This window comes from Colobus angolensis, unplaced genomic scaffold (assembly GCF_000951035.1).
Source record: "Colobus angolensis palliatus isolate OR3802 unplaced genomic scaffold, Cang.pa_1.0 Scaffold231, whole genome shotgun sequence".
Taxonomy (NCBI): Eukaryota; Metazoa; Chordata; class Mammalia; order Primates; family Cercopithecidae; genus Colobus; species Colobus angolensis.
In genome coordinates, this window is record NW_012115500.1 from 1680259 (window position 1) to 1696947 (window position 16689).

The 16689-nt window shown below is 36.6% G+C and overlaps 1 protein-coding gene across 1 annotated transcript in view; it reads left to right on the top strand.

Moving 5' to 3' along the window:
• CLVS2 (clavesin 2) overlaps positions 1 to 16689 on the top strand; it is a 74142-nt gene that overhangs the window by 46328 nt on the left and 11125 nt on the right. Inside the window, exons 4-5 of the mRNA XM_011944493.1 lie at positions 12014 to 12124; positions 12374 to 12444. Coding sequence (XP_011799883.1) covers positions 12014 to 12124; positions 12374 to 12444 — 182 coding nt within the window. The remainder of the gene's footprint in view (positions 1 to 12013; positions 12125 to 12373; positions 12445 to 16689) is intronic.

A 16689-nucleotide genomic window follows, 5' to 3' on the forward strand; every position in this document is an offset into this window, starting at 1 on the left:
AAGTAGATCTTCTCAGATTAGCTAAACTGAGGTACCATCCCCCTTTCCCCTCACCTTTTCAGGAAACATTTGGAGACAGAATTAGAGTTCCTCATCAGCAGTTTCAGACTGAGGGGCTGCCTACACGCTGAGCCCCAGTCTTGCTGTTGTTCATGTGTGCTTTTTTGAAGAACATGTGCCTGAAACATCTTTAGATCCTCTCAAGCTATCTTTATAATCTACTGCCTCACAATCCATATGGACACCACACAGTTCTGAAAGGAGGTGGTAGAGCTAAAAGCGTTTTGGCAGATGAGTGGAAATCATCACTCTGGCTCAGTAACCTCCCTCTTCTCTCCAACTCCTTAGTCAAGCCAGCTCCATGATATTGGTCAATAACTTAAATTAGAGAGAAAATTGTGTATTCTTATTATTTTCAAATATATAGATTACTGTGGCACTTAAAAATGCCTTACATGTATTCACGAAACATATATATATATATGTCTTTCTGCTTTTCTACATCTCTACCCTGGCCTGAGCTATCCCACCTCAGGAACATCTCCATGTGTGTGGAAATTCACATCACTCTCTCAAATATGACTCTTTTCAGTTTGTAGTACAATTAGTGGTCTCTCAACTAACCCAGATTAAACTGTGTCAGACTGCTTTCAGCTATTCTCTTCCCATGTCCCCTCCGTATTCAATCATTCATGAAGTTGTAGAGCCTCATGTCACTCATATGTTCAACATGGGTACATAGTTTTCCTTTATAGTTAACCCCTTGGTATAACTCTGATTTGGGCTCTGGTTACTTGCCAGTACTAACAGCTTTGACTTGATGTCTCCAAGTTCACTTCTCTCTACTTGAAATCAAGTAAAGTAGAGAATTTTGCAGGTATTTATCAAACAACCTTGGCCGGCCAAAACATAAAATCACTGTTTTCTGCTCTAAGAAATGTGCACCAAAGACACCCATGACCCTAATTCTACTCAGATCTCCATTAGTTCCCAAGTCTGACTCCAGTGCTTACCGAGCCCTGACCCTCACTGCCTTAACCCAGAGGTAGATGGCCATGATGTGAATTGGGGGAACCTGGTATATGGATGTCTGTCTCACACATTACTTAGTCATTAGACTAAGACTCATTAAACTAAGACTCTAGTTGCTACTTCTATTCTTTCTTTACTTGTGACTCAATGTCTCCACATTAAACTGGTTGCATTAAAATATAAATATTAAAATGTGAAGTTTCTATATCAAACCACATGCCCCTACTAAATTAATGTTCCCACAGTACAGCTTCAATGTGTCACTCCCTTCTCAAGAATACTCAGTGCCTTTAAGATACGCACAAACCTTTCTGTGAGGCAGCTGGCACTATCCAGGTAGGCTCCACAGTGTCTTCTCAGCTGTGCTGCCAAGACTTCCTCACATTTACCTTCAACTCCAGACAAACAGTTCTGGCAACTGGATCCTATAGGTGGCCTGCTCTTTCTTATCTCTGTTCCTACTACCCCTTCCTGGGACACTTCTACCAGATTCTTATTGACACTCCCAAGATCCATTCCTAATGCTATCTCTTTTGTGAGTTCTTTCCTCATCCCTCCAACTTTTTAATCTCCCATTCTTTCTTTTCTTTAAGCTTCTTCACACCTTATGGAAGTTATCTTTCCTTGCTTTATGTTACTTATTCTCTACCAGAATATAAACTTCTTCAAGGTAAACACTACTTCATTCACATTCCTCTTACATTTCCTATCCTTGAGTAAGTCTTACTAAATATTTGTTAAGTTTAATTGATGCTTAGAGTGCTATATAGTTTGTCTTTGTGCCGATTTTTTTTTAAAGAATGTGATAATTTTCTATTATACATATTTGTAAATGTGTATACATGCATGCATGTGCGCAGTACACTGGCCTCTTCAAACGTTTGTAAAATATAAAATGTACAAAGAATAAAGTAAGTCATCTATTATTACACAAATTTAATCAGGTTAATATTTTGATGTATTTTTCCAAGTCTTTTATATTATTTTTTAAATAAATTATTTTTCCTAATTATTAACCTAATATTGTATTTTGATTTTTTTTATCATTAGGAATTCTTTGAAAATGCCGCTTACTGGCTCTCTGATATTACATATTATAAATACATTATCCACATATTCTTTTGTTGAAGTAAATTTAAATTGATTCCAACATTTTTCCGAATTACAAAATGTAAAAATGAAACTAACATTCTTGCACAAAACGTTTTGCCCAAATTAATGATAATTTTCTTATAACTGATGTCTGGAAGCAACATTAGGGATATAACGAGTATGTTTTGAGGCTTATTTCAATAATATTTTACCCATGTATGGTCTCTCCTCAGAATAAGACAGTTCCTGTCTTGCCAAACCCTCGCAGCATTGTTTCATCATTAAATTCAATCTTGGCTAGTTTCACATGCCTGATGTAGGCAGAAGTGTCCTGGAATATCCACTAAAGACTTTAGCCTGATTCTTACTGTAATTTGTTCCTCTCAGTTTCTCTAGCCTACATTCTGCCACTTACCTCTCCTTTGGCAATTTTAGGTGTGAGAGCATCAGCACTTCTAAATGTGTGTTATCTAAAGTAGTTTGAAAGTCAAGTGGGAGACCCAATCCATTATTGATATACTAGCTGGAGTAATAGTAAGGCCTTCCTGCTGTCAGCTAACAAATTGGAGTTACAAGTCTCAATACAGTTCATAGAAAATTAATACACTCACTTCTTTGATTAAAAATGGCACAATTATTTGTGACCCTTACTGTGCATTTAGTTTTAATAAAGGAGCCCGACTTAGGAACACGTTTTTATAAGGTGGTAGTTTTTACTCTGTGTTCTCTCCTGCTGTTGTACTTGATTGAGACTGGTGCTTCCTAGACTGTGAGGTGGTGTGAGAATCACTTTGTGTCACATTCTGTAGGCTATTTTACTCCCGGTTGTATCAGGCACACACCAGCAGCAGCTGACTTAAGCCCTGCGTCTTGCTGTTGAGGTGTGTGACTGACTCGCTTACATTTGTTATCAGCCTTCTCTGGCAGAAAAGGTTAACTGGTGAGAAGGCCATGTATGGTTTGCTCACAAAAGAGAGATCTTCTTGCCCATTCAGTTATGATGACTAAACATGTTACAGATGAGTTTTTAGTGTTGATTTTACTTTGAGAAATAGTTAGCTAGGTAAAATTAGCTCTTTAGCTATGTAAAATTCCCTCTTTCAAGGGAGAATATTTTATATAGTATTCTACTTTAAGTTGTGTATATTTTAATGTACTCAGGACTCAGACATTCCACTCCATATGCAAAGCTGATGTCATTGAATCACTAATAAAACAGCAGTCACCAAAGCTGAGAGTTTTTTCCTGGTATAGAGATCTATCCATACAAATACATTAACATCGTATCAAGGGTCCAGGCTTGGGCAGGGGGTAGGTTGTATTTGAAGTGCTGTTAGGCAGCACCAAGTGATCAACTGTAGGCACAGAAAAACTGTAACAAAAGAATGATTTGTCAATAATTAGAACATGCCTCAGATTTTGAGACAGCTTAATCATGTCTGGCCCCCACACGTCAGAGGCCCTGTGCATATAGTCATAATATACTCCTGTAGGTTTTTTCCCCATAATAATTCCTCTGCTTTATTTGATAATTCTGGGTATGTGGCTGAGACTGAGAGGCAGGGATACTTTTGCTGATACAGACACATTATCTAATAGGTAAGTGGATTTATTACTGGAATCTGGGGGTCAAGAATGTTATAGATTATTTCAATACATGTGTTCAAAACAGAGGAGAAAAAGAAAAAAAAGAGTAACATTGTGTTCTCTCTGCCATGGAATCAATATATAATTGTTAATTACACACCCGGCATGGTGGCTCATGCCTGTAATCCCAGCGCTTTGTGAGGCTGAGGCATGTGGATCATGAGGTCAGGTGTTCAAGACCAGCCTGGCCAAGATGGTGAAACCCTGTCTCTACTAAAAAAACAAAAATTAGCTGGGCGTGGTGGCAGGTACCTGTAATCCCAGCTATTTGGGAGTCGGGAGACTGAGGCTGCAGTGAGCCAAGATCTCGCCATTGCACTCCAGCCTGGGTAGCAGAGTGAGACTCCATCTCAAAGAAAAAAAAAAGGAAAAGTAAAAAAGAAAGGAAAAGAAAAGAATTGTTAATTACAAGTGATAATTAAGTGGTAAAAGAGGAAATGAAGTTATTCATTGTATATTTGGACTATTCATACGGTTTTTTTCAGATTGTAAAAAATTAAAAATTTGGAAATGATAGTCCACATTAGGATTACAATAATGATAAGACCATTACAAAACTCTCATTTTTCCATAGGCAGGTGACAGTCATGTGCTATCTTGTATGAAGTAAGTGGAACTCATGCCGTTGTATGGGCCTGCATTTTCATAAACTGGAGCAGTCCTGAGCACCACGGTGTTTTTTAAAGTTAATTAGAAATAATGCCCAAGTGCCATGATGTTGTCTGATAGTCTCCTCTACAGGTTGTATAAAGAAAAACTTAGAGGACTGAATAGACAGACAGTTCTGAGTTGCAGGGAAAATTCCTTGCAGTCATCTTGAGTAGAAGTTGAAAACTCTCCCTGTCCAAGCTATAAATAGTGATTGTAGAATCACCAAAGCAATGCAGCCAAATCCTTCTGCCTTCAAAATGTTAGTGTGAGACCTGTTCTCCCTACAGTAAATGCCCGCCCACAGTTTAAAGAACACGATTTTGTAAAACCTTAAGAATCCATGGCAGATTTTCTAGTAGTGTGCACTGAGAAGATATGTCACTTGGGCATTACCTGTAATTAACTATAAAACAGCAACAACAACAAACAAACACCCTCAGACAGAAATGAAACAGAGTAAAGCTGCAGGTCTCTATAATGGGTACTGAATTCCCTAAAAGGAGAGTGACAGGGCAAAACAGAGATTTTCTACGAGTCTCAGTGTTGTGAAGTCTTCTTTAGCCAATATTAACACATATAGAATGGGGAAATTATTATTTTCTTTATAGTAATGGCAGGAAGAACCTGCATGCCTCTGGATAGAGCACATTCTATTGACTACACTTAAGAGAAATACATGTTGACACAATTATATTCGTGACGGAAAATTTAAACAATAGCTGGCGTTTGGCTGAGGATCTTACAGGGATACTATAAAGTATCTAGATGTGAAGCTAGAACACCAATTTTCAATTTAAAAATTAATGCTAAAAAATTGTCTACATTCTAGTGCATATTTGGAATTAAGATTTTAGCATTTGAGAGGACACAATTATTTCAAAATATATTTGTATTTCAAAAATTGAATATTCTAAAAATTTTTACCTACAAAGCCACATATTAATGGGAAATGATTGTATCATTTTAATCACTATTTTAAGTGATTTATCATGGTAAATCCATATTATTTCCTAAAACACTTATTAAAATTCAGACACTATTTTTAAGGAATTATGAAAATGTAAATATGTGATTCATGTGTATTTTGTTTTAGAGAATGCTCAAACCATTTGTTTAAAATACAGTGTTGTGTATCTAACCATTTGTTTTAAAATACAGTGTTGTGTATCTCTAGAGACTGATGTCTCCTGTAACAGGAACTGACTCTTCATTTTTTAAGCCATTCAATTATCTTTTTTTTCTCTTTTCTCTGATGGCAAACTCTTAAGTGTTAAATAATCTAGTAAGAAAAAAATATTCTTTATTATTGCTTTCCTACATATCAGATTAATTACTTTTTTTGGGTAGAATTTGGCTTCTATACAATTCCTTGCATCTAATCAAGTTCCTTTATTGTATGTATGCCAGGACAGCATGAGATTTTAATGAGGAATGAAAGTTAAGTGGACAGAGGTGGGGCTGCCTCTGTCATGTGTACATTCCCAATTTAAACTCTTATCTCCGTATGAAGGATGAAATCTTTTGTTTTCAATCCATTCATTCAAATATGGCTCATTACCAGTTATAAGTGAGGCACAGGAAAAGGCATTCCAATTAGCTGGTAATTAAATAGTTTCCTGGCTGTCTCTTCTCAATTTGGCAGAAGACACTGGTTGGAATCTTTTGGTAAAAATCTTTGCTTTCGTCAGGAAAGCAAGTGAATGGCTTGCCTGGATCTGTCTGTCCACTAGTGATAATGAGCAGCGATTTGGAACTGGGAAAAGCATGACTTTCTTCAGGAATCAGAATCTTCTAGAAGATGAATAAGACCTGTATACAAACAGCTAATACAACATTCTAAAAAATGGATACAAGGTACACAAATGCTGTTATACTATCTAGAAAAGATACCCCCAAAAGTCGTAGTTAGGGAATCACGGTGTGGTTAGTACGTCAAGGCAGACCAAACTTAAATTCAAACACATCTGAAGGAAGCTAATAGTGGTGCTCCTGAGGGAATTAGTAATACCAGCTGCTACAAAATCACTTCTACTCTTTAAACCAAATCACTTTCAGAAAGAGTGATATTATATACGTTGTACACCTCTGAGCCATCACCAATAACTATTTTCATAATTCCAGACAGGTACATCAAGTTTCATATCATCTATATAAATCTTGGAAAAAAACTTGAGAGCATGCATCAAGATTCTTAGAGTATTGTGTTTTCCTCTGGTTGGTAAAATTATGAGTGATTTTCTAAATTATACTTTTTTTGTATTGAAAATTTCTGGAGTAAGTATCTTTTATATTTATCCACATAATGTATTCCTAGTGTCAGGTAGGAATAATGCAATATTTCAGGTCCTAGTATACTTTTATGGGTAGAGTTATGGAATTAAACATGTACTTTCTAGGTGCTGGGTGCTACACCTTATCACTACATGCCCTTTGCTATGGGCCCTATAGTAGTTGAAGCTAAATGTTTCAAAAAAGTACAAGAAAGTGATTAAACAAAAGTATTTTAAAGGCTGATAGATTTAATTTTAAGTGAGTAAATTACACATATAATTTCTGCTTATGTTCACACTGAAAACATATTAACACAACTGATTGGTTTAGGACCCTAGACAGTGTTACTTGTGAAATGAGACGAAAGTTGTAGATTTAATTCTCATAGAAAAGTTCATTTTGCTCTCATTTGGAGCCATAAACTGTATCCTGATTGATTGTACCAGCAATTATACTGATTTATTTTCTTCATAAATCAGACAATATTACTTGTAATAGTACTTATCCTAACACATAATTTTTGTGTTCCATCAAAACTTATTTAAAAGTTAGAATAATATGCTATGGTTCAGATTCTTTACTTTTTCTTTTTGAATAGTTAGATATGTGAGGCAAACATGTTTTTCTAGAACTATATGGATAATTCACTGATACACACACATGTAATGATACATATAAATAAATTTACCCCGTAAATGACATCCAACTTTCCATTAATGAAGCATTGAGGCAAGTCAATCTTTGCATTGGGCACAAAGTACTTTGCTCAAAGAAAAAAAAAAGGAGTAGAAGCAGGTGAATTGGCAAAACCATTTGGAAGTTAGAAATTTTATTATGTTTTTGCAACCCATCTTGGCTGTACTCTTCCTGATTGCCAAGCCATTCTTTTTCATTGTCTTCTCATTGTCTCCAGTGAAGAACCGTATAGCCAGCAGAGTCAATGATTGGCGTATTGAATGTTGTGACTTTTATTATTACTTTGTACTTTGTAGTACTATCTAGGGTCAAACAACTGCCGCTTAAACCACACTGTAAAACTACCTCCATAAAACCAAAAGTGCTTTAGATAGATCTCAATCAATTTAGAGGCTTATTTTGCCAAAGTTGAGGACGTGCCTGAGAAAAGGAGACACAAGCCACAGTAGGATCTATGGCCTGTGTTTTTTCCAGAGAGCATTTTAAGGACTTCAGTACTTAAGGAGGGATGAGTGGGCAGGAGGGAAAGGGGAAAGAAAGAAAAAAAAAAAAAAACAAGGAAGAATAAGTAGTGAGGTAAAGGGTCACATTCTTGTGAAGCTTTGATTAGCTACTCCCTGAATCTACATATTAGGTGTGAAGGGAGGGTCTAGAAGAACAGTCAATTATGCATTCATCTCCTGCTACTTGGTAAATCTGCATTTGTCTCGGCTGGTAGAAGGATGATTTCTAGTCTCGTCTTTGTCCTGGGCCTGTGAAGATAAGCTGTTAATTTATATTGTCAGGATGAGGGAGACCACTTGGGAAGATATGTGGCCTTCTATCTTGCAGCTATTTATTTAGGAACAAAGGTAGTTTTTTGTGTGACTCAGTTTCCAAGCTTAACTTTTCCCTTTGTCTTAGTGAGTTTGATGTCCTGACATTTTATTTTCCTTTCACTCCTCCATGGTCATTTCCACATTTGTCAGGTGGGGCTGGTGGTTAATATGGTAACCCTGTATCTAGAGGGTGTGCTGAATAATTAACAGATATTGTGAGTGATCAGCAATCCTATTAAATGTTGTTCCCATTTTACAGATAAGGAAATTATGGGTCGGAGAAGATAAATTGTTTACTTAAATAGCATGTATCTAGGTCTAGTCAGTGAACATTTATCTACCTCTTCTGGGACACACACACACACACACACACACACACACACATACACACACAGAAAGCACATTTTTGAAATTCTGGGAATATAAAGATGAATGAGGCACAGTCTGGCTCAGAGTTCAGTACAACAAAAAAAACAAAAATCTCTTTGGATAGTTCAAGAACAAATGGATTTAATACAGGAAGTTAGTGTTTAAGGCCTCATTGGAGGACCTAGGGCCGTAGAAGTTAAAGGAGGACTGCTGATGAATCCTCGGTTTTGAGACCACATCCCTGTGGAAGTGAGTCAGAGTCAAGAAACTAGTGTCCATCTTGGCTACTGCTGTCCCAGAGGCCTCTCACCTCCTAAGTGATACCTAGAAAGAGGAAGGTGGGGTTCAGACATTGCTGCAAACAATCTCTCAGCTAATAAGGTGCTTAGTAGCTGCCACTGCACAAAAAGGTGGCTGCTGCCTCCCTTTGGTCCCTTAAATCTTGCTCAGGTACATCTCATGGGCAGAACTCTCCCATTTAGAATCGTATGTTTAACTTTCCATTTCCTACCTTATAGGGTGGGGGATAATGTGAGTAGAAATGGATTACGGGCCAGGCACCAATAGACCGTACAGAACACGCAACCTCTGCATTTAAGGCACTCACGGTTTAATAGTGGAGGCAGACAAAGAGACAATTTCAGGGGCATATGGCAAGTGCAGTGATAGACCTAGGCTTTTGCTAGTGATGGCAGAGAGTGGGCTTTTATGAGTGAGAAGTGAGAGAAGGGATAAAAAAGAGCTTCCTGGAAATGATGTTTTTGGAGCTAAGTCTTAAGGAATTAGTAAAACCAGATTATACTCAAAGGGAGGAAAGGCCACAGTAGGCGTGTGGGAGAGAACAGTTAACAAGCCGTAAAACAGCATGTTGACCACAGACGTGAAGGGGAGGCAGGAAGATGACATGCAGTTGGGCATGATTGGAAGTGAGGACGCTCACAGTGAGGGAAAAGGACCATGTTCTTGTTTTGGACTTTGATGCCTGATAGGTGACATTAAGCCAGAATTTTAGGCTAAATCTACTTGATTGCAAAGTCAGAAATTTCCCTGCTCTTTCACTCTGCCTCAACTGTGATTGGATATTGATCAAGTATATCTAAAGAGGTGTCCAAGAAAGCCCATGACATGTGTGCAAGTTATGTGTATATGTTTGCATATTCATATTTTTCAGGAGAGAAGAAGCATGACCTTCTTGTGATTCTCAAAGTTTAATAATCATTTGAGCCGGCCAGATGCAGTAGCTCATGCCTGTAATCCCAGCACTTTGGGAGGCTGAGGTGGGCGGGTCACCTGAGGTCAGGAGTTTGAGACCAGTCTGACCAACATGGTGAAACTCTGTCTGTCCTAAAAATACAAAATTAGCCGGGTGTGGTGGTGCATGCCTGTAATCCCAGCTACTCAGGAGACTGAGGCAACAGAATCGCTTGAACCCAGGAGGAGGAAATTGCAGTGAGCTGAGATCGCGCCATTGCACACTAGCCTGAGTAATAAGAGTGAAACTCACTGTGAAAAAAAAAAAAAAATCACTTGAGCCAAGACTTTTGGCTTAATATTGCTAGTGTTCATTTAGTTTTATTCTAGAGATTGCTTCAGGTAGTGCAGCAGGTTAACAATTTTTAAAGATCCTTTTGCCATAAAGTACCAAGATGTTGGTTTCCTCACAATAAAATTATTTCCAGGTGCATTGCTGAACTCTCAGGAATGTGAGACAAATCCTTCTAAGCCAAGCACACACGGAAATCTACAGGAGAAAAACAGGAGAGTAGGTGAAGGCTGGGAGGAAATTGTTAACTACAGGAACCTAGAACTTTGGAGAATAGTAGTTGCCTGAATAATAGGGTGCTCAGGAGGAAAGACTAGGCTTGCACACATTGAGGGCAAGTGGGGGACTGGATGTGAGACCTCATTCCTATAGGTGCTGCATTCTTAGGGAAACATTAAACTAGGAAAATCCCTACTGGCCAGGAAACCTCTCTATCACTCCCATATCAAAGTGAAATAATAATTATTAATAACAATAATAAGGTACATGAGTATTTGTCTTAGTATTCTCTTTATTATTTAGGTATATAGTATCTTCTTTTTACTTACACATATTTCATAACTTTAAAATATACTATGCCTGTATTTCAGATTCATTTTATTATTATAATAACCTCTCGATGAATGAAAACCACATATTTACAAAAGAAGTAAGACATTGACATAAAAAGTAAAAGTTTTATCTTAAGCTATTTTAATTATTTATTGAACTACTATTGCCTTATAGGGTATTATTCTCAGAGATAGAAGTTGCTTTGCAAAATACAATTTGATAGCTCTGCAAATCAATATGCAAATACTAAATTAATTTACTATTGCTCATAAGTGTCCAAAATTTAAAAAAAGAATTAATGGGGTTATGCCATGCAAGTTTTTGACCAGAGACTCTTATTCAAGAGAACATTTAAATTGAAAAAATACAATTATTTCAGTTCCTTTACTTTTCTTTTCTTCCTGCTCATGCTCTAAATAGAATTCAGAATGCCAAGTATTACGATGCCACTTCAGAGGCACTTGTAGTAGGCTAGCTTTTTTTTTTAAAGAAGACCTTTGTAGTCGGTTCAGTGTGTAGTTTTGAAATAGTAGCAAGAATCAGATCCATTTATGTACAATCATTAACATACTCAAGTGCAGTGTCAAATGTTGTCATTCATTTGGCTTAAGGGTTCCCTTCATATTTTGGAATGGGCTAGAGCTGTACCTGTTTAATCATGGGTAGGAAGAGGAGGAGGCTGGCTTTACAGTTTCCTCCTGTGGAGTGAGATCAGAGAGCTTTGATTTTCATTTAACCTAGCAAAATGCATCCTTACGTTTCTTACAGTATAACTCTGCATTTTTATTTTGCTAAAGCATGTTACTTTTTTTGTAGGTAAAATAAGGAAAGATAATGTTTATAACAAAGTTGATAAAATAATAGGATACAGAGAATAAAGTGAGTTTTGTGTCTGACATTGCTTACACTATGGATGACTAGATAGGGATTTAATAAAATATTTTATTTAAAAAATAGATTTTAATATAAATAATTTAAATGAAACTTTCATACAATGTAGATTCATTATTTGACAAATCTCTACTGACTTTTCTTTTTGTTTCTTGGCCTGTACTGACTATTAGCATTTACAGGCTTAAAATACGATCCTCTTAAAAATGCTGACATTCTTATCAATAACCTATTCTTGGGAAGGATTTGATTTATTATACATTGCTTCGGTTACTGTATGAAAAGTACAATGTTTAACGTGGTAAGGTTCTTTCTTCTTTTCTCTCCTTAACTCTACAGATATTCTCATCTAAGTATGTGAAAGAATAAATTTGCATACCATATAACCATTCCTAAACCTTCTCGGTATATTAAAGCATATTTTGATTTTTCTTTCTCCATGTTACTCTAGGATAGTTTCCCAGCGCGATTTGGAGGAATTCATTTTGTTAATCAACCATGGTATATACATGCCCTGTACACCGTGATCCGGCCTTTCCTGAAGGAGAAAACTCGGAAAAGGGTATTCGTTTCTTTGTTTTTTAATCCTTTCTCTTCCCCAATCCAGTGAATTATAATGCATAATGTGTATATAGTGTTAGCTATAGTAAAATGTACTTCTACATTGTATATAAATCAACATAGAAAACATTTTAAGATTCTTCCAGATCTTGTGGTTGTGAACAGTGTATCTGTGAAAGAAGCATTTAAAAGCTAGCTCTCCTACTTGCTCACAAAAAGGACGTTTCAGTACGTTCATTATATGTTAAAGACCCAATTTAAAGGCAAAAACAAATCTCTTATGCTGTGTTACTACAGTGCTATTGATGCACTTAATTTGAAGTAAAGTCTAAACAAAAGTTATAATTTTATATGCCGATAAGTGGATATTCTTTCACAGTATATACTGCAATGAATGTAGTGAAATCTGTGGTATCTAATGTAATTTTTTACAATGGTTATGATCAATCACACATTTTGAAAAGATTGCTAATTTGTGATAATTTTAATATTTCTTTAAATTACATGTTACTTGAAGTCTCTTTAAATTCACTTTCATCTAACAATGAGAATAGTCAAAGTGCATAAAACAAAATAATTTTTCTGAGATTCCGATAATTTATGTAAAACATTTAATACAATGTAGGGCACTAGGTAAATACTGAACACATTATTTTCATTAAAATACATCTTGATGTACAGTTCACTAATTCTTGCAACAGTTCTGAAAAGTAAATTTAGTAAGCATTATTTCCTGTTTTAGAGCTGAAGAAACTAAGTCCTGGAATGGATAAATTACCTGCTTACTCACATACACAGAAGAAAAGTTGCAGAGCTAGTATACAAACCCAAATATTTCAGACCCACGTATAGAGCTATTTTTACCTCCTGGTGCTGTTCTCAGTTTTCAAATGATTAGTTCCACAGCAAAATACACTTTCCTCTAAATTTATGTGGAAGATAATTTTCCATGTTTCTCAATGACCTAGAAGGCACTTCAGGTAGAAGCTTTATTGTGAGTGTGAAAGTGCAATAATTACATGTTCATATTAAGCATTAATGAACAAAGGGTTTACTGTAAATGAATTTGCACTCATGAAAGTGCAATAATTACATGTCCATATCAAGCATTAGTGAACACAGGGTTTATTGTAAATGAATTTGTTGAAAATGTTTTAGTAGTTTAGGAGGAAGAATTCTATAAGGAATTATAATTTATAATAAAAATTGTTTCTACCACCAAGTATCAAATTAATTCATATTTTGGAATTCAGAAAGTGTATTGAAGTGCCTCACAAGTGCTTTTTCAAGATTTGCTTTAATGAAAGGATGATCAAGTGATCCAAAAAACCTGCAGGGGCTTTTAGTACAAATTATACTGGTGAATGCTTATACGGTATTCACTCAGTGTCACATGCTGTTCTCAGTGCTTTGCATATTTTACCTCATTTAGTACTTACAACACCACTTTGGAGTATATATTGTTATTTTTCTCATTTTGTGGATGGAAAAATGAAGCTTGGAAGGTTAACCAATTTGCTCTGAATCACAGCTAGCAGATAGTAGAGCCGGATACATGAATTTATGGGAAAGAGAGTTTCAGGCAGAAGGAATAGCAAAGACAAATGTACTTAGGTAGAAATATGCCTAATGTATTTGACAAACAGCACGAAGGTAGAAAAGCTGGAGCAGAATGAGCTATGGGGGAAGATGATAGGGGATGGAGTAGGTGGTAGAGCAATGGGATAGGAGGGACTGTGTTGTACCAGATCACATAGGGACTCACATACCATTGCTGGGATCTGGGCTTTCAGTCAGAGTGAAATTTGAAGCCCTTGAAGGTCATTGAATACAGGGGTTACTTGTTCTGAAATGATTTTTAACATGATTCTGCTCTGTTGAAAAAGACTGAAGAGGATCAAATCTAGAAAACAAGGAGTGCACTGCATTTGGGGTTTTGTAATTGAATTGGACAGCTTTGACAACCTAGAAGTATGCATTGCTAGCGTTATTCCAGATGGAAGGAAGATATCTAAACTTTACCATTTTAGTTAAAATTATATGATTTGGAAATTTTCATATGAGAAAATAATTATATGTTTAAATACTTAAAATTTCTACTTATATAATCAATACACAGTGCAAAGCTATTACATTTCTTCACTGATATTCCAAGTGAGTCAGCATCACAATATTACTCACACACCTTATACTTCAGATGCTATAAGTCTATGTTCTGAAAAACTATTAAAAGAGAACTGAAGAAGCAGCTGTGAATCTTTTTCTACAAATTCAGGTGTGCAAGAATCACTTGCTTCTTTGTTTTCTTAAATTAAATTAAATTTGACTTTGAGTCTCCAACTTACTGGGCTGCTGGGAATATCACCCTTAGTACAGGTGTCCTTTTTCCTCAAAAGCTCACCAGTATCTGGAGTCTTACACAGAGCCAAACTTCCCACCCATCATGGCCCCTTCTGATGTCCTCATTGTTCAAACCAATATTAGTTCCTTGAACTAAGGTCTCCTTCTGCTCCCAAGTTATCTGTGAAAAAGCGGTATCTTTGCTGAAGCTAAAATCCAACGAAACCCACTACCCTAGTGCTTTCTTCAGCAAGTCAGTGATTGTCTTCCTGCTACTTAAAAGTTCATGGGAAACAGGTTTTCCTACTAGTTGGCATAAATTTCTTCCTCTTAGTCAATATGGCCAATGTTGTTTTCTACTCCTTGGTGATTCTCAAAAGTCTTTCATCTATTCTTTTCCACTCCAGATCACCTAGCATAATCTCTTTAATGGCACAGTGTAGAAAAGTAAAATAAAAATGAAAGTATTATTCAGGCTAATTCTCAGAATTTTAAGGTATTCAGAGATACAGGAACCAAAAAGGACCAGACTTCTTGCATGAAATAGAGGAAGAGAAAAAACTTATAAGGAAAGAATTTACTATTTTTGTAAAATGTTAATAAATGATATTACACAGAACTAGTGAAAACAAAGAAAAATCCAAAAGTAGAAACTTAACAGTTGGGCAATTGCAATGCATCTTTACTGCCTGGTCTGGAGATGCAATTCACATGTAAGAGTTCTAAAAGAGCATCATCATATAATATATATATATGTTTAAACAAATCTTGGCTTTGGAGAAATAACAGCATTGCACTTAATGAACTGCCAAGACAATATATGCATTATTTAAGTAAGGAAATTATATGATATATTAGAAGATGGGAGGTGCTGTCAAGAAACATGATACACAGAAAGTGGATAGGCTTTCTAGGTTGGGCCGGGTTATAGTATTAAATAGGTTTACTAAGGGAGGCTTTCCTGACAAGGGGAATTTTAAGAAGAGAAGTGCAGGGTGTAGGTCAGCAAGTCATGAGGACATTTGGGAGTAGAAATCTCCAGACAGAAGAAATATCTGTTATAAATGTTCTGAGGCAAGTGCACAGTAGGAGATGTGTTCACATAAGTAGTTCTTATAGGACCTTATAGGTTTATGCTAAGAGAAAGAAGTCAATGGGGAATTGTGAGCAGAAAGATATGACCTGACTTGTATTTTGACATGGTCATCCTGGCTGCCCTGTTGAGAATAGAGTATAGATGGAAGAGTGGACATAGAGAGGACAGTTAGGAGGCTCGTGCAAGAGCACAGCTGAAAGGATAGTAGCTGTGTTATGGGTGTCTGGGTAGAGCTAATCAGAATGATTGGATTCAGGATACATTTTGAGGATAGTACCAAAAAGATTTACTGTCAACTGAGATGATGAGAGGAGTAAAAGCCTGAGTTGAAAGTTTTGGTCTGAGAAAGTGGAAGAATAGTCACACCATTAACTGATATTGGAGATAGGGAGGAACATATTTGGGGTGGGGGAAGATTGTGAGTCCAATTTTGGACATGTTAAATTTGCAGTGGTCATTGAATATTTAAGTGGATATTTTAAGTGGAGAGTGGAAATACAATTATAGAGGTTGAAAAAGAGGCCTGGATTGAAGACATACATTTCTAGTGCAGGGATATTATTTGAAAGTCATTGACTGAATACAACGAACTTATGAAATCACCAATGAGAAAGTATAAAGAAGATAATAAATCCAAAGACGGAGACCAGTCATTCTCCAGTTAAGATATTAGGAAGATCAGGCCCGGCACAGTGACCCACACCTGTAATCCCAGCACTTTGGAGGCCAAGGTGAATGGATCATGAGGTCAGGAGATCAAGACCATCCTGGCTAACATGGTGAAACCCCTTCTCTACTAAAAATGCAACAAATTAGCTGGGCGTGATGGTGCTCCTGTAGTCCCAGCTACTCGGGAGGCTGAGGCAGGATAATCTCTTGAACCCGGGAGGCAGAGGTTGCGGTGAGCTGATATTGCAACACCACACTCCAGCCTGGGTGACAGAGTGCAACTCCATCAAAAAGAAGAAGAAGAAGAAGAAGAAGGAGAAGGAGAAGGAGAAGGAGAAGGAGAAGGAGAAGGAGAAGGAGAAGGAGAAGGGAAGAGAAGAAGAAGAAGAAGAAGAAGAAGAAGAAAGAAGAAGAAAAGAAGAAGAAGAAGAAGAAGAAGAAGAAGAAGAAGAAGAAGAAGA